Source organism: Miniopterus natalensis, chromosome 5 (genome assembly GCF_054644295.1).
Source record: "Miniopterus natalensis isolate mMinNat1 chromosome 5, mMinNat1.hap1, whole genome shotgun sequence".
NCBI classification, from domain to species: Eukaryota; Metazoa; Chordata; class Mammalia; order Chiroptera; family Miniopteridae; genus Miniopterus; species Miniopterus natalensis.
In genome coordinates this window covers 72,144,607-72,164,311 of record NC_142085.1, presented here as the reverse complement: position 1 = coordinate 72,164,311, position 19,705 = coordinate 72,144,607, and the positions used below count along the sequence as shown (strand labels likewise).

At 38.2% G+C, this 19,705-nt stretch overlaps 1 protein-coding gene across 9 annotated transcripts in view; it reads right to left on the bottom strand.

Moving 5' to 3' along the window:
* Nucleotides 1-19,705, bottom strand: part of EYA4 (EYA transcriptional coactivator and phosphatase 4) — a 207,119-nt gene that overhangs the window by 76,996 nt on the left and 110,418 nt on the right. For all 9 annotated transcript variants that reach the window (XM_016204953.2, XM_016204951.2, XM_016204960.2 and 6 more), the window contains one exon: nt 18,283-18,332. In XM_016204953.2, the coding sequence (XP_016060439.1) occupies nt 18,283-18,332 (50 nt within the window). The remainder of the gene's footprint in view (nt 1-18,282; nt 18,333-19,705) is intronic.

Here is a 19,705-nt window from a genome sequence, read left to right as displayed (position 1 = left end):
TGGGCATGGCGGTGACCAGCACAGGGGACTAAGGAGTGAAGAGAAAAAGCACCTCGACTCATGACACTAGGAAATGATTTTCATAAAGTGGACTCTTAAGAGAGAAAGAAAAAATAAGAGTTATCCACAAGAAGAACCAAGGAAGTGTGTTCAAGCAGAAAGAAGCACATTTAAAGGCAGCTCAGAATGAGTGAGTGAGCAGGGACTATGAGGAGGGAGATTTAAAACAGAATGTAATAGTAGATGTTGAATTAAGTGAACAAGGAATTAGGGTTTCCCATTTCTCCCTCCTTACGTGAGTGCCAAGGGCCCTAGAAGCTGGATATAAGCACACCACTGAGGCATCTGATGCAGGAGGGCCAGGTGGAAACCCAAGGTCCATTCCAGAATAAAATGAAAATTCTTTATGTTACTTATAGATTTTATATTAGCTGATAATTAAGTGCATAGGAAATTATTAGTCCCAAGTAGTTTATATTAAACAAAGCCTTAAATAGTTAAGCCAACTAGTATTATTTCTTATCACCACAAGGCTGTGGGTGCTGGAACTATAGATGATTTTTATTTTATTTGGTATGACTGTAGGTATTTTCTATCTAAAAGATCTACATTCATAATATGAAAAAGTAGGTTCTGAATATTTTGGGAAAAAATATTGAACTAGGATCACTACTTGCCGAACCCAATTCTTTTGCAAAATTGGAGTCAATCCTCTCAAACCCCACTGCTGCTGAATCAACTAAGCTAATGTAATGTTCTAAATCCTTTCCTGTCATTTCAACAGTCTTCACAGCTTCTTCCCCAGGAGTAGATTCCATCTTAATAAACCACTTTCTTTGCTCATCCATAAGAAGCAACTCTTTATCCATTAAAGTTTGAGATTTTAGCAATTCAGTCACACCTTCAGGTTCCACTTCTAATTCTAGTTCTCTTGTTATTTCCATCACATTTTCAGTTACTTCCTCCACTGAAGGTTTAAACCCCTCAAAGTCATCCATGAGGGTTAGAACCAACTTCTTCCAAACTTCAAAATATTGGTATTTTAATCTCTTCCCATGAATCACAAATGTTCTTCATGGCATCTAGAATGATGAATCCTTTCCAGAAGGTTTTCGATTTACTTTGCCCAGCTCCATCAGAGGAATCACTATCTACGGCACCTACAGCTGTACGAAATGCATTTCTTAAATTTTAAGTCTTGAAAGTGGAAATCACGCTTGATCCATGGGCTGCAGAATGGGTGTTGTGTTAGCAGACATGAAAACAGCATGAATCTCATTCTACATCTCCATCACAGACCTAGTGGGACCACTGTCAATGAGCAGTAATGTTTTGAAAAGAATCCTTTTGACTGGTTCTATCTTCTATCCAGACCACTACAACTTTTTCCATGTGAGCAATGAGGCCACTTCAGTTGCTCCAGGCAGGGTTGCCACAAACTTTCACTGTGTAAAAAATACAGTATCTGTAAAGTGCAATAAAGCTAAGGCCAATAAAACGAGGTATGCCTAGCTGTCTTTTCAGAAGGAGCACAGTGTCTGGGACAAATGAAGTTCTTCAATAATACTGGCTGAATGGAAGTGAATGAACTAATGGAATGAAGTGTAATTCATCACTTCAGTAACTAGGGATCTTATCTGCTCTCCTTGCATCACTAAATAACATTAGAATTAGAAAAGAGACGCTGTGCTTTATATTTTTCATCTGATCTGTCTCTTGGTGGCAACACTCACTTTGAATTTTAAAAAGAGAACAGAGGAAGTAGTTGAAAGACACGAGAGTTTAAATTCCCTAGATATTTTAACAAAAATATATGTGATAGGAAAAGATACTCCCAATTCTGAAGTAGCTTCCTTTCTTTCATAAAAGATACTCTAAATTGTGAATGTGAAAATGTGGGACTATAATTTACTCAGATTTGAATATGTTATTTTTAAAGAATAATCTCAATTATGAAAAATAAATATTGCTTGATATAAAGGAAGTCCTTAAAGTTAAGTGTAATCTTTCTTAATAAACACTGTTATCCACTTGTAATTTTAATATGGAACTAACACTGCACACTATATGCACTACTCTTAACTTAAACATAGCCTTACTTTTTCCCTTCATTTAAAGAAGCCTTACTTTCGCCCTTCATTTAAAGCAGACATTTGAAGGAAAACAGAAAGATTATTTATTTTATATGACTATTCCCTCTAAAATACTATTGTGTAGGCCAAGCCTAATTTAGGCATTAAATAAAGCTTATAAAAATATCAACAAAGCATGTTATTTCACAGTTTTCATTCTCTAACAGGTCAATTCCTGTTTTTCTATGTAAACAAATTAAGATGCTTGGAAAGCAGCTTGATATTTTTAAGCTTTTCTGAAACAGGATTCCCAGAATCCTGTTTACGTTCAGGTACACTAAAACCACCTAAGTTATTATTTAACAAAATTTCTTTTTTCCTATTTGACCTGCACAATATTACATAAATGCATAAACACAGTAACAGAAATAATAAAAACAGCATTTGATGTTACTCTAAATGCTAACTTGGTTTACCTACTTTAATCCTCACAACAGCTCTGGAAGGCAGGCGCTGTTAATTACCCCATGATTCAAAGTGAGGCAACTGGGGCACTGAGAGATGAAGGGAAGGGTCCAGGTGGTGGGGCAAATGCCGAGGAGCTGGGGTTCCACCCCAGGCTGTCTATCTGCAGGGTCGCTGTCCTTCGCCACTGTCCAATGCCATTTCTCAAGCACTCAATAAAAGGTGTGTATTAGTAGGCGGTTATTTTCACAATTAATGGAAGTAAGTTAACAGTTCTATAACCCACGCTCCTCCGTAATTCTTCCTGGTCCTGCCCTCTGTTGCCCTGTTTTATTTCTCTATAGACATCAGATTTTATATTTGCAAAAGGATTTATTCTATTATTTTCTGGGTTTAAATTCTAATCCTTCTGGCTTAATACACATCTAGCATAATCCTAATTGTTACTGACCGAGCTCATATATACAGACCACACTCAGGGATGGCTCAGGACTTTCACACAGGGATTAGCAGAGAGCAGCATCTCCTGGTCATGCCCGCAGCACCTTCACATTGCTCTGCTCCCTGAGCCACTGACCTGGGCGGAGGCAACCGTACAGTTCCCAGGTACAGTGAACATCCCCATGGTGCTCATCAAAACGAATCTGCTCGGGGGAAAACTGACTAAACTGTACACAGTTCAGCATTTGTTGGAATTTAAGATTCCGGATGCTCAACTAGGTTCTCCCTTTGGAATGGTGTCTATAATGCTGTGTGGTTTTATGAATGCTACCTTTTTTGAAATCTGACAGGGAATAAAAAGGGAAGGTGCATTTGGAGAGCTGATTTCTAAATAATGAGCCAATAATATAGATAACATAAGAGCCTGCCACTCCGTAATTTCGCAGATGCATCAAATATTTCTCCCTAATACGGTATTTTGGAGACATTTTAAGAATTGCCATTCGACAGCCTTCGGGGTCATTATGAACCTGCGTTAAGTATGCACGCTGAGTCCACAGACTACAACGGTGTATACAATGGTATCAACAAGATGTGTTCGTGTCCACACATGTACGTAAATTCGTATAGATAATTTTGAAAAAAATAATGTTTTAGTTGAAATTTTGGATCAAAACTGTACAGGCAAGTCCTCCCAGAGCCAGTGAGGACGGCTGGCCACAGCGAGGTGGTGGCAACTCTCCAGCTCTCCCCTTCGCTCATTGTGGTTACTGCTCAAAGGATGAACAAAGGTATAGTTCACCTGTGGCACTGCTGCCACCTGTCATCTTTTCCCTGTGCTTTCTAAAATACTGGGTTTCTGATACTAGAGAGAGGTATGCAGAAAGGGACCCTCAATCCAAGGCTGTTTTATCCTAGGAAAGCAGAGCCCTGGATTCTGCTACATTTCAATTGGTGAGGTCCTAAGTCCAGGGTCAGTGTGCCTACCTGGGAAAATAATAATTACCTTTCCCTGGGTGTTTACTATCTGTCAAACATTAAATTTAATATTTAATTTAGTCTTCATGAAAATAGAAAAGGAAGGCACCAGTTCCCTGGGGGAAAAGAGGATATGAAAATCTGATGTTAGTAAATAGGGAAATGATATTTGAACTCAGGTCTTTTTGCGTCTAAAGTCTATGCTTGTTTTTGAAATTATTTTCTGAGAAGCAAGTGCTAGAACAAAGGAGGAGAATACAACCTGTATCCCTCAGTTTAATTCCAAAACAAAAGCTGTCCATGTGAACTATTTTTAACTCTCTTCTTACACAAAGAAGTGAGAATTAGAATTTATGCTAATCAAGTAAGAAAAGAAGGGTACAATTTCACAAAGAGGCAGATGCTAACTGAAGGAAGTTTGAACCCAAGTCACAATTTAGAACACCTCTAAGGTATTTTTAAAATAACACTGTTAATAGAGAAGGTAACCAATAACACTTTGTATAGTACATTATTATCCTTAGGTGTGATCACCTTCAACATGGTATCTAGGGCACAAATATACACTAAGTGTATTTTCACGAATTTTGCTAAGTAAAAATGATTTTATTAGCAGACTGTTTATGCAAGGGAACTTGCAGGAAATTTTGTAACTGGATCAGTATATATTTTAGTAATGATGTTTTGTACATAATATGCATTAGGTGGGTTTCATTTTTATATAACACTCTTAAATAGAGAATATATAAGCACACAGAATACCTAGAAATAGGTAGATAAATATGCTGTTATTCTGATATGGAAAATCAGAAACATAAAAATCAAGCAACATCAGAGAATGAGGCAAGGAATCCTCATATTATATTATAAAATTTGGAAACACTAGTTCCTAGTTTTTCAGCTCTAACTACTTAATTGTTCCTTCCATCTGTCTTCCCAGTAACTATACAAAACCCCCTCTCTGCATTTTCTATTATTTGATTTTGGTTAAACTATGGCAGGACTTTGTATGCTGTCATTAAACAATTATCATCCCATCAAAATTATTTCAGAAACCTACTCTGGAAATCACGTGGGCATGTTGCCAATTTATCCACATAACGTGGAGGAGAAAAATGCTGTCGACATTTTTAGAAGTCAGGAAACTACTTTTAAAGCTAGAAAAATACAAAAGTATCGTCATTTAATGGGAACTTGGTTTCATGTCACAGCGCACACTCCTGCCAGAATCCAGTGCTATGTAGCTACTTACACTTTGATTTTCAGCAGATGTAGTCAAAGTTGACAACATTCTCCTGTGACTCATTAGAAAATATTTTCACTGAAAACATATTCTTGATTTAAAACATAAGTGGCCTCATTTGATTTTTTTCTCAGCAGCTTGTATCAACCTGTTTTTAACTCCCTAACTTTCCCCACCTTTCTACACTACATACCAACATCTTGATCTAGTGAACTAACCCAGATAATGAATAATATTGAATATCAGTTTCTCCTAGCAACCCTTTACTTGAAAGAGCGAGAAAAATATACCAAAGTACGTTTAACAAAAGTAATTTCCTTCTGTCCCTCCTGCTTCATTAGGAATAATTTATATTTGCTCCAAATTAAAGGGTTTACAATCATAAAGAATAAATTATAACATAAATATGCTTGGTCTGACATTAAAACAATTGGGCATGTGTGAATTATGCCCAGAAAATCCACCGGCAGAGCAAGCTGATTCCCCTGGACACTGACCTGGATTTAGCATGACCTGGTGTGGGCAGGAGCTGACCTGAGCTGGCGCTGCTCTAACCAGGGCAGCGAAAGACGGCAGACCCTGGAAGGCTCACATTTAGTCAAAAGATAAATACCATGTAGCAGTGTTATAGATTAGATGTATTTAATTAACTTTCACCCATGTGCGTTATGATTAATCTTTAAACAAATGCAATCCTCCTGCATCTTATACCCTTTCACCAGTTGCAACTGGGGACAAGATTTTACTAAATACAATTTTAACCTGCAAATGGCTTTTAAAAAAAAGAAGCCATATCAGGACTTTCTTTAGGAAACTAGGCTTTTCCATTCTACAATGCACAATTTCCCCCCAAAAAATGTCTACATTTTTAGTGAATTCCTGGACTCTATAATTTAGAATCTTCCCAAAATTTTCAAACCAACCTCCTGTAGTAGGCATGCAAAAGGAGTAATGTTAGGAGAGGCCACTGAAATTTCAGGAGAGAAACACTTGTCAGACTGATAAGTACTAACTCCTACTGCTGACAATATTGACAGAAAAGCCAACTGGGTAAAAGTAACATGAAAATGTGAAGAAAAAAAGTAGCCACTGAATCAGTCAGACCCACTAAATAGAAGATATGGAAATCTGTGCTGATAGTCACTCAGGGAGAGTTCAACCAACTGAGGCAGCTTCGATGTGGATGTGAAAATTCAATTTAATGAAAACCTATTGCATAAAATTTCCTTTCCCGTAAGAAAAGGGACATGATTATTTAGAAAGTAAAAAACACTCAAAAATACTTCAAATAAACTAGTCTCAGCAACCTCTTTGGCCTTACCATACACACAGAATCAATTCACACGCTTTGTAAAACCAGTTTGGTCACTCCCAGGAATTGCAGAGATGGAAAACAAGCATACCTTTGCTATTCATTTGATTCTTAACCTGAAGACAAGGCCCACATTTTGCACTGAACTCTTTTTTCTCCCCAAATTTTTTTTAGCAGCCACTCTCCTATTTTAATTAAATGGATCCTCAACGCATGACCATAGGGAAAGGACACACAAAAGAATGCAATGTGAGAAACTGAGGATGTCATAGTACAAGTAAAGGAGATCAGTCCCAAAGGCTTTCCAACCCATTTTACAGTAGTGACAAAAAAAGTAAATCAAGAGTTTATCAATATTTAAGAGTCAAGTATTTCTAATATTCCTCAGGGATCACTAACTCCCACTGCATGAAGAAAAAGACTTTTTCATGAAGTGAAATTCAATTTTATAAAAATTTATCTGACCTAATACCGAGAATTTGTTAGAACGCAACAGATAGATTGGAAATGAAATGGAGGGAGTGAAAAGGTACTGCACATATAGACATTTGGGAAATAATTTTGAATCTGCACATTGCTCTTCTTGCATTTTCAGGAAAAGGCCTTGAATCCCAGCTGTGGAGTTTATTGGCTCTGTCTGCTGTTGGGACACAGACCTGCAATTGTTTTTCTAAGGTACTGATGGGTTGTGCTTTGCTTCCCATACTCTCACATGGATGTCCTTGTTCCAATGTCAAGTGTCCGTGAGAGCCATGACTGGGATTAATTGGTGCTTTTTCCAGCAACACTGAATGACTCATTCTGGACCCTGAGAAAGTTGGCTTTACTAGCCTCATTTCTAAGCCTGTATTTATCAAAGGCTTTTCAGTCCACCAGACACGTGTGAACTTTTAGGATATGTCTCCCCTGACCGTAATCAGGCACCTACTGGGTGCCTGATTATGAATTTTTGAAAACATGCCAGGGAGTTTGGGGTTCTCACTGTGACTGAGTTACTACTGAGATTTGGGAGAAGTCAGGTTTGAACAGTCCTGCGATGTGTTGGGCCTGCATAACAAAGAACTGACTCTTCCAGATCTCCCTGGAGGGACATTGGTGGGTCATCCACACTCCCAGTCACGTTGTACACACACACCTCTTTTCATCTCTACACCACGGTTATCATCATTGCTTCTAAACAACAAAAAGTAACAAGAAAACCTAGGGGAACTACTACCCCAAGAGCACACATGAAACATTATGCTAAAGAATATGTAAAAGACAGTGTCTCAGCGACAGCAGGCTGTTTTGTCTGCCGCTGGATGGCAGACATCACGCTCCCTCCAAAGCCTGCCGTCATCGCCACAACAGCTGCCGCACGAGGGGCGTGGTGCGCCTGCCTTGGCGTTCTGCCACACCGTGTTAATCACCTTTTTCCCAGGCCCGACCATGGTGCCTGCCATCCCCATTAGTTGAGACTCGGGATGTTCCATCTGAAGAAAATAAAAAATGAGAGAACAAGTAACCTGGGGATATAAATTATAAAGGATTGCGTCACTTCATGTAATAAGACTGTGGGTGTTCTTGAAGAGATGCTATTATTTTTGAGAGGTATGGAATTTCTACAAATTAATCATATGACAGAGCATAATAATCAAGCCTATAAAAACAGAACTGTTCCTTGAATGAACTTTTGTCTCAAGCAGCATTTTCATAGACTGTGTTGCTTTAAAGATAAAGGTGTAAAGCTCTATTATACAAGTCATCCTAAGACAGAAGAAAGGAACACAAAGAAAAAGGGGAAAAGAGAAGGAGGGAGGAATAGAGAGAGATTGATTGATTGTTAAATTTCTTAAAAAGTTTGGTATGAGCATAATGACTTCAATTAGAGTAACCATCAAATTTGTTGAAAGTAGTGTCTTTAAGCAGGGGGGATGCTGGGACAGCAGGTGTAACTGGCACTGTGTTTGGGGCAAGCTGGGATGTACAGTCACCTATTCACTGCAGCGACCTTGTTTATAAATGACCTTTAAGCCTTATTAGTTATTATATGGCATAATTCATGTAGGTAAAGACATGAAAAACTTTTCCCACAAAAAATTGTACATAGTGGCTGCTCATTCATTTATTCACTCATTCATATAATAAATATTTGTTGCTTTCCTACTATGTGCCAGGTCCTATACTAGGTACCCAAACTGGATTTTAAAAAGTCTCTCCTAAATGATCCAGTCACTGAGTTGCTCCTATAAATGGGAAAAATAAATAACTCTGCAAAGCCTCAGCTATCCAGAACCTTCAAGGAATGATCACTAGGGTCTAGTCAAATTTCCTGGGTGCTCAGATGAACATCATTATAAGCAATAGCACCTTTAAAATGGAACCATTTTGTATATAAATAATCCCAAAATGTGTTATGATGCTAAGCATAATTTAACTTTTACTTAGAGAATCAAGGTGATCAACAATAATGAGAATCATTGTACTGAACTAGGCAGCCCAATGCGCTTAGGAATTATGAAGCACAGAGGGCTTCTGGCGATAATTCCAAAGCATCTCATGTGACTAAGCATTTTGCTTTCTTACATTTACATTTGATCGCTTTTTGTTTCCTTTTTATGCTTAGACCTCACTTCTCAATACTATTGCTATGCCTATTTGTAATAAGACCAGTCATTTAAATTCACCTAATATGTGGCAGGTACTTCTCTAAGTGTTTTGCATATATTTCTCCATTTAGTCCTTAAAATACCTCCATGGGATAATATGGTATAAGTCCCATTTTACAGATGAGGATGTCTGAGGCACAGAGAAGTGGTTTGCTCCAGGTCAGACAGCTGGGGGTTGAACTCAGTAGTCTACCGTGCTTGCCCACTATGCCAGGTAAGCATGCAAACATCCACAAGGATGAGCTACGAACCTTTAGAATTACGTGTAAAGGAGGAGAGAATATGCTCTGAGACTGCATCTAAGAGAAGCAGGCATGTGAGTTTGAAGCAACGAACTCTGTGACACCTAGATTTGTCATCAGGCATTTTTCTTTTTCTGTACTTTACAAATACACCCATGTGGGCGAACTGATAGATAACTCAGTTTGCCAAGCTTATCGAGCCTTGGAAATTAATTATCATTAAAATAAAAGCATTTTTACAATACAAGCATATGTATATCTTTTCAACTATTCTTAAGTTGGATATTTTCTCATTAAAAATTTAGACTTTAAAGAAAATTCAAGTTTAATTTTAGTTACATGAATTTTAAAAATATAAAGACAGTTATTTGGCACAGTAAGCATGCCAGAAAGACATCAAGTATCAGGTGATAGAAATTCATAAACACATGAACAAAGGCTCCATTCATCCATTGGCTTACTGAAAAGCAAATGGGAACATTTTGCAGGTTGCTAAGACAACTGAGAAGTGATGATTTAAATGTGAGATAGCGAGCAGAATTCCTGTACCTTTATGAATCAAATTTTTGGAATCCACACTATGCCCTCATCTACATTTATAACTAAAACTTTAAGGGCATTACTTAAAAAAACAACAAAACAAACAAACAAAAACCAGCTTTCAGGCATTTGAGCTGTGCCGATGAAGAAGCCTGAAGCCTTCGGATCAGGGGAGGGCCCTGGTCTTAGAGTATGTGTGTGGTGTGGCGGAGAGAGGTGTTTCTGGCTGGATCAACCCCATCCTGGAGCAGTGATGGATGAGGTGCCTGTCAGAGAATTACCAATAAGTTAAAAAAATTATTGGCAACTGAAATAGTAGCTTTTTTCCTAGCATATTGTTATTTCAAATGTGCAACTCTGGGCTCATTCCATTTTTGCAGCAATGTCCTCCCCGCGGCCATTCGAACGCGCCAGGCAGGCTTCTGCTGAAGGGCCTAGGCGTTGGCTCACTCCCGAGAAAATGACTTCCCTGGCCCTCTTCTTCACTTATTCCCTCCTTCCCTTCAAGTCTGTGCTTAAATATCATCCAATTTAAAATTACAACCGACTTCTCCCCAGTATGCCGAATCCCCTGTTCTATTCCCTAGTATTTACCATCTCCTAACGTACTCCACCATCCTCCATGCTCCTGTTTTGTTTACTGAAGTATCTCAAGCACTCAGACCAGTGCCTGAGATGCCCAATAAGTAGAAACTTTAAGGGCAAGAACAGTGTTCCTATAATTGAACTGCTGGGGAGAAAATTGTGAGATCCTCTTGTTTCTTCCCACCTTAAATTGATGCAACATGAAGTGGGCCCCCCAAACTTCATGTTTCTATTCACACTGAGTCTAGAACTTTGCACTAAAGCTACCCCACATCCAGAATAACCATAAGGATTCATGCAGCTCAGGAACTCCTAAGCAGCCTGTCAGCCAACAGGGTACATACTCAGAGGCCTTCACTGCCCCCATCCATAATAATTTAATGATCACTATGATGCAAAGTAGAGACTTGTCTTAGTTCCTCAGGACTTCTGGATAAAAGTCACTAAACAGATGCTACTTTTTGTAATGTGTTACTCTGACCAAATTAGCTCAAAGCAGCTAACAGTCTCCAGAGAGACTGTTTCGTATTATTAACCATAAAGACTTCAGAGAAACTCAGTTTACAAGAGGCTGACCGAAAACATGGCTGTTCTCTGGAATTCATCACTAATACATGTGGCAAAATGAGGCATTTTCTCATATTTAGAGAATAATGCAGGCTGTCAGGGGGATGAGGCCAGGTCCTTTCCACTACCACCATGCCTATTTCAAGTCAAATCTATTGTTTGACGCGATATATACATTTGTTCTCAATACAAAAAAAATTTAAAAATGCACAATGTAGAAAATTGGAAAAACATGTTTAAACTATGAAAAAAATAGTGTACAATGCCTCCAAAAAATAACTACAATTTGCTCAGTCTCTCAGGCCTTTTAAATTCATCTTATAGCTGGTTTCTCTGCCTCCAGGCACAGGTGCCATGGCCAATCTGTCATCACAAGTGCAATTTTAATCATGTTATTACCTGATCAGAAATCCACTGGTGACCTCCCAACGCCTGTAAAGACAGGTTGCCAAAATTTAGAGTTTGGACTCCAAGTTGTTGGTTGTATATCTTTGGATATGTTTGAGAGTTTTTGTGTTTTTTTTTTTAAAAAAAAGGAAGTCCAAACCTAGATGCTTATTTTGGCAAAATTATCTTCAGAAAGGTCAATAATGTAAACTGCAGTAGAAAGTGCATTCATCAAACAATCATTTAACAACTGGATTAATCACAGGAAATGGAGAAAGCAATTTACATTTGGATTGGTAACTTGGAGCAGGAGGGTAGACTGGGTCCATTGAATAGCAAATGGTCAGTCTGGGGGTGGAAACACAAAGGCCAAAAATTAGTAGAAGGGTTTACAGAAAGAAGTGAATGGAGCTTCTCTTCCTTTATGTTGGCTGCCACTCCACTTAAAGATCTCTCAAGCAATCTCTGCTTTGTAGGTCATGGTTTGTAGATGTCTGACCTATGAAATCAAGCTCCAAGTCTTCATACTAGTGCAATGGATAACCGCTGAGTTATATCTAATTAGGGAAGGGAAGAGTGAGGCACACTGGATTACATAAAAGGAAGACTTGGAAAGGGGTTTTGAATAAAACAGGCCAGTTATATATTCTGGGTAGAGGCAGAAAGTAGATGCATATGTTGGGTTATCTGCTCAGAATCCTTTCCTGGAAGTTCTGCTCACCTGTTTCATATGCTCCCAGGGGGTGTTCTCCTGAAAGCCACATTTTGTGAATCTGTCTTTCTGATGCCATTACCTTCCCTGGAAATTTGGAACAAGATAAAGAAAAAGAGAGAGATTCTGTTGTTTGGTTGCCTAAAGAGGTAAAAATTATAAAAACAGGAGCAGGGTTGCACAGGCATTATCTTCCTGTTGTGGGACCTAGAGAAAAAGTAAGACTGATCAGCCAGTCTTCCTAAGAGATAAAGGCTTTGAAACTGTGCAGCAGCCAGGATGTAGGAAGACCCCAGACCTTATGAAGTCTAGCAAGCCCTCTCTTCTCAAGTTCTCTAAGACATTATGCCCTTGTTAAAAGCTGAAACAACAAAGTAATAAACAACAAACTCCCCTGGCTCGCAATGGTAGCTGCAATAAAAAAGAGAAACCAAAGCCAGCCACAACCTGTGTTAATTTACCCGTATTCCAATCTAATGCACTATCTTTCCACATGGATTAAGTGGTGCTGTTCACCATCCATAAAAGATACCTTCCAATTTCAGTTTCTACTCCTTTTTTGTACCTCACTGTGGGCTCTCCCCCATTTTTCAGATCTTACCTCTTCTTTGACATTCAGCCTTAAATCTCCCCTGAAACTCCTCCTGACCACTCTGGCTCACGGTGCTTGGGGCTCGAGCTGCACGCTGGGGGTACCATTCTCCTCTACCCTCTGGTGAAATGTGCTCATCTCTAGAAGGACCAGGTGAGTACAGCCCTAAAACACATGCTCTCAATACACCAATGCCCAGTTTTACGGTAAGGTCTATGTGGGAAATGGGGACAGGAGCAGGAAAGAACGAAATTAAAGTACCTATGTAACTGGTATATTTTTTTTCTGGAATGTGCTTTCTGGAACCCATGTTAGATTCATGTTCTTTTATGTCAGTTTAGAACTAAAGGAAAAATATGAAATGGGACTAAATGAACATCTAACAGATTAGAACACGGGCAACAGGGAAGCAGATTACAGCAATTAGGTACAAACAGCGCATGTCCTCATTTTTACCTCTTGCAGACATTTTTATTGTAAGTTATTTGTTCATCTTCCTGTAAATACTGTAAGTATCTACTGAATACTGTCTTTCTGATCAGTGAACAGAGCAACCACACATAGAAAGTACCATTAAGAACGGCTCACCTGGCAACCTGGAGGAATAGAAAGGCAAGGTCAATGTCCAGGGACTTACTGTCTCGATTCAGAGGTGAGGTAACAAGAGCTTGAACTCTCACGGTGGCAATGGGAAGGGGCAGGATAAAGGGATTCAAAACATAGGAAAGGAAAATTAAATACAGCTTGAGGATCAACAGGAGTTGAGAAAGGAAAGAGAGGAGTAAGTCAAAGACTACTCTAAAAGTCTGAGGCAGGACAACTAAGAAAATCACCACTAAAGAAAGACACTGGGGTAAGGAATGTAATAATTATAATTTTTTACAAGAGGAGTTTGAGATAGCAGAGAAATCCCTAGTAAAATCGTATCAGGGATTTGTGGTTACAAGAGATGTTCCAAGAGAGACTGCAAGCTGGATTTATATATTTGAAAGTTATTTATTCACTTACCACCTATGAACCTACATGCTAAGCCCTGAGCTGTTTAATGATGATACAACAGGGAACAAAAGGAAGCAGATATAATCCCTCACCTCATGGAGCTTGGAGTATAGAGTATCACTCAAATGAGGCAACTGTGAAGGGGAAGTATATGGGCTCATGTGGCCATATGACCAGTGGGCCAGCCAGGGGAGAGCAAAGATCTGAAGGGTGAGTTGAAATTAAGTAGGGGAACAAAGCTGGGAGGGGAAAAGTAGCACAAAAGGGGAAGGAGTGGTCCAGCCTCCGTAGAGGGAGAATGGCACCTGTAATGCAGACCTTCCCCCCAGGGGGATCGTGACTGAAACCAAAGCTGGAGTCACAGGAAGTGGCCTGAGCATGCTGGGCCTCGCAGGCCAGGTGGAGAGTCGTGAACAGAGATTATGCATGAAATAATATGAAATGAAAGGAAAGCAAAAAGGACTCTGAAGACAGGGAAGCAAAGGCTAAAAAAGACATGTGTGAATGAAGGGGTGTCAATAATGAGGCCCTTCCTCCCTTCAGTGGCAGCCTAGTCTTCCTTCACTGTGGGTCTGAGGATATCGTGCTCCACTTTAGACACATAACAACTATTCTGTGGGCAACAATGTGTAAGAGCCTCTCACATGTATTATTTTACTCTCATGTACTCATTCAGTCCTGGAAGATGATTCACTTTGGAGGTGAAACGCACAAAGAAATCAGTATGTGTAGAGAGAGCACTAAGCTATGCTGGCCAATAAATTACCAAGAGTTCCCAACGAACTATAGGAAAAGGCTAATCAGGAACACATATGGTAAGGCATTTAGGAAACAACAATCTAAGTTTTGAGATTGTGGTTTAAATCTTCAATTATCACTGATATCAGGGATTTAGCAGATGCTGCAAACAATTATCTGAGGAAATCAACTCAATATGCTCCCATGACCGAAAGGGTCAGGCTATCCCAGATAGCGAGGATGCGATCAGCAGCAACGCAGAATACGCTGCTCATTCTTATTCAGAATCCCAGCTGCTTCCACGCCTGTAGGAATCTGTCAGCATGCACCAAGGCGGGCAAAACAGACTCAGAAAACCTCCAGTGGAGGGGAGCCAAAATGCTGGAGAGACTAGAGGAGCATCTGCAAGAAGCAGGGCTTTGACATGAGACAAAAGGCTCTCAAAGTTGGGAAGAGAAAGATAAATTTATAATAAGACTCAGGTTAACTATACCATTTTATATAGAGATAGAGTTATCAGGGTCTTTCTCTTCAAATCCTGAAACACGAGAATTAGATCACACTCTTAGAATATCTCTGTATTAATTATCTATAATTTTCAAGGGAAGGATATGACTTGAAAGGATAGTTTTAAACAACTACAAGGAATGAATTATTATTTTGTATTGTAATTTTATTAGTAATTTTCTGGTTTCTTTAGCCCAGAAAGATAGTCTATGCTAGTAATATGACTAAGCCCAAGAAATACTTATATAATCCCATGGACTGTACAGCTAGATTGTGTTACAGGGGGTACCTAATTTTATTGGTGCTGTGTCCTAAAATTTTCAAGATTGAAAACATGCAACCTGGTAGCAATAATTTTTGAGACTACTTAGGGATAGAATATTGGGCTAGATGGGCCTGTGATTTGACGCAGTGAAATACTATGTGTGTTTTCACAAAGGGGTCCTCAGCTTTCACTGGTATGAATACTACAGCATTTAATTTTTAATAGAAAATTATAAGCAGATAACCATTTCTGGATTCTGGAAGCACTGCAATAATTACTTTACTAGCAAATAAATGTGTATAACTTACTGTCTTAAATATAACATTGTTAAATCATAACTATTTACATGAGATGAATAAGTTGCATTTTTAAAAAAGTTTTTATACACAGACACTGAATAAACTTCTGGAGGCTCACTGAACTACTAGATGTTCAACAGAGATTCACTCCAAAAGCTGAAAAGTCTTCTGTCTTTTGCTTGATAATTGTGAAGTTAGGACAGACTAGGGCAAGAACCCACAGCACATGGCCAGGGCTTTACTGATTTCAGGCAACCATTAAGTTCTCGGCAAGCCCAATTCCTTTACCCTTTAAAGTGGGGAGGAGTCCTCCTTCAGAGTCATCTTAGAGTCTAGATGGAAAACCTATCATCTCAGCTCACACGCACCATATGTACTTCCTATATTTTAGTACTTAGATTCCCGTATTGTAAGCTACTAGTGGTGCTGTGGACAGGATGAGGGGAAGCAATAATGTAAAAAACAACCTGATGTATTTCCTGGAAGTCACTTCAAACCCAGTTTCACCAGAATCATTATTTCCATTCACTCCTCAGTTAACGGACTGAGTTTAAAACAAAATTGCCTGATTTGAGTTTTGTTTTCTTTCTATGTAAAGTGTAACCCAACTTCATCAAAGATCATCAAAGAGATCATATGGATATGATAGGGACTATTTTAACATACAGGCACTCTAAGATTATTTGCCAAGAATGCAATTAAAGAATAAAATATTTCCTCACCTGCTATCAGAAATAAGAAGGACTGAAAGCAGAAGACTTTTTAAAAAAAATATGGGACTCAAAGAAACTTCTGCTATTAACTTTGCTTGTCCAAGAGGTGTCTATCACAGTAAAATTAAGCAAGGTCAATGTCTTTTCAGTGAAGGCTCGAATGAGGCAAACATCTCCCAAATAAACTCACCACAAATATAGACAAAATCAGCATAAAATGTTTCCGTTCATGTCTTAAGATGGTCTATCTGGCAACAAACAATTTTAGGGTATGGTGAAGTATGCGAAAAATATAAATTTTAGCTTTCTCATGTACACATTTTATAGTTAATATTAGTCTTAGGAACAAAGGCCAACGACAGTATATTCTGGATATGGCACGCAACATAGAGGAAAGTAAAAAACACACAAAACATTGAGAAATGTCACTTTTTCTGTAAAACACATTATATCCCCTTTCATAGACGTCAAGTTTAATAATTTTATGGACCTGAGAAAACACTGTCCCTAATGTTTGACTTTCAGCATAGACGCACAATGTTATTTCTAAGCAGACATTCTTACCTACTTCCATCGCATGAGTTCGTACATTCTCCTTTCCCCCATCTACCAGGCACATCTGCAGCCCACGCATTTCTTTCCCAAGGAAGAATTAAGGCCAAGCAAGACAAAGAATTTGCTGATACACATATGTCACTGCAAGAATTTTCCTGACAAAGTCTCCACACCCAATTTAATTACTTCCCTACTGTAAAAACACTTTCCATCTGTATTCATTCTAATCTTTTCAAATCCAAAACCAACATACTATAAAGCTAGCTAAATGAGTGACATTAGCTTTAGGTTCCAAGTGAGGCAGCATTTTATAAGGCAGTGGGTCTCCAGCCTGCATGCATTTTATGCTGATGCAGTATTTCATTTGGAGCTCAGTTCTTTACTTTATATTTGTTTAGAATAAAATTATCTAGCCCAGGCTTTTAAATCTCTATCTGAATATCTCTCTCTCTTTCTCTCTCTTTCTCTCTCTCTCCCTCCCTCTCACTTGTACCCATTTGTGGATTATACACTCTTAATGATGCAGAAGATTATATATAATCCTTTTAATATAAAATGTATAGGAATTACTTATAGAAATATCACACTCCATAAAGCAAAGGAAAGGTTACTCAAACTGTAAATAAACTGTACAAATATGTACTTGCTGTCCAAAAAGAATATATGGCAGTCATTGACACATTACCTAATGCTATATTGTTTAATTATAGCAAGAAAATCACTACATATACCATATTTTGGAGCAAGTAGGATAAAACAAGCAGACCCATTTCACCATTAAATACAAATTTCTTAATGCAATAGGTTATGGTATCTCATTAATATCATATTAAGGATATGTATTTATTATGACAATGGTATTTACAGTACTTTCACTTATCTACTTAAAAGTGAGTCCCTGGATCTTGAAATGAAAATGTATAGGCCTGAAAAAAATCTGTTGGGCATGTAGTGTCCTGACCATTTTAATTCATCATTTATACAGGCTCCGAATAAGCAAAAAGAGAATGTCCAATTAATTTTGATTTTTCCAATTTGACAGCATTCACAAAATCTAGCAATGTTTGATTGAAAAGAAATATTGTAGATTTTTTGGTAAACCTAGATTTGAAAGTTACTCAGTTTGCGGCAAAGTTTCAGATGTGAATACATGATAGGAGATTGGTAAGAAAAATGAAGGTGAATGGAAAATAATGAATGCGAAGGGAGGATGTTTTCAAGTATATCTAGAGATGGGTCTGCTATTATTTTTTAAAGCTGACTTTAACCATTGCCCCTTTTATTAATATTATGATTAATGGCACCCTAGGCAGTCAATTTCCATACAGATAAGTCCTTAAAGAAACTTAGTATTTCAAATCACAGTTGTATCTGGAAAACTGCAGCTTTTCTTAGAAAGTCTTGGCCTCCGTTTTACTGTACCTGGAATTCTGAGGCTCTGAAACATCTGACTCGGTGCAAGTTTTCTTTACCTGTAAGAAAAGAGTACTAGTTATTCTCATATGAAAATACAACTTCCTCACTCAGGTTCACACACTTGTTAAACTTAAAGTGGATACAGCTCTGCTCACCAAGATCTCCATAAAATACTCCCCGCATTTTACAGCGGCAACATGCAGTACTAAATAGTGTATTTCATTATTTTCCCATGAACAGCTGCCAAAGGCACTTCCCTAGGCTCCATTAGTATATAAAATGTTCAGCTAAAATAGCTCGGGACTAGCCCAACGAGGAACAAAGAAACCAAAGAGCCAGGCTTCCCACGTAGGAACTAGAAAGCCATACTGTTCTCAGTTCACTAAGAAATGTTGTTTCAATCGATACTGCTTCTGTCTCCTACCAAAGCACACAATAATAAACACCAGGTTCTGGGGGCAAAGCCCAGTGTCAGCTAAAACATTCATATATTAATTTTCATTTTCTCAATCCAGTGGTTGTATGTTTTATATACTTCTCAGCATATTAATTAAGTTTCGGCATTGCTCACAGGCTTCTCACATATATTTGCAGGATATTTTTGCAGGCTATATTTCAACTTTGGGGTCTTTAACCCACGAAAGGTAAAGAATGAAAATAACTTTTACTTTGAGGACACGCTATTCATTTCTGGACAATAGTGTGCAACAGAGTCTCTAAAATAAAGAGCACAAATCCATTGCCTCTTACAACTTCACTGCAAGCACAGGTACTTAGGTTTGACTTTTATGGTCCTAATGGTATATTATATGCAAAGGAGACTAAATTCCAAAAATCCCTCAGTTAATATGAACCATTAACAACATACGTTTCCAAGCCCACTGTCAGATGCTCTGAGTGTCTATATTGCCATGATGTATCCATGTAACTACAGAATCCAAGACATTTAAATTCTGATGTGTAGCTTGGAAGTGATAGATAAGTTTACTGACTATATACCATGGATATACACTGCAGTACAGGTGGTGTCACTTAAGAGTACAGTTTGAATTTTAAGGACACTACAGCACTGTATTTCTAGCACACGATTCTTTTCTCCTCTGACTCAGAAAAATGCTTAAAAACAAACACACAGAAAACCCCTACACTTCCAAAAATCTGTCTTTTGCTATCCAATTTAAGCCCAGACATTTTTATAATCTGGGAAACCAATTATCTGCTTGATTAACTGTACTCTCTTTTACATCCTGGGTGTGCATTTATACAATATGAAAATAAAACTCATTAGCAAAGAGATTATCTTATTTGTAACATTTTCTATGCTTGTAACATGGAATTCAGCACCATGAGATGGAAGAGTGAAGAAATGTTTCCAAGAATAATTAGTTAAAAAAAGAAAAAGAAAAAAAATACTTTTCTTAAAATGTCA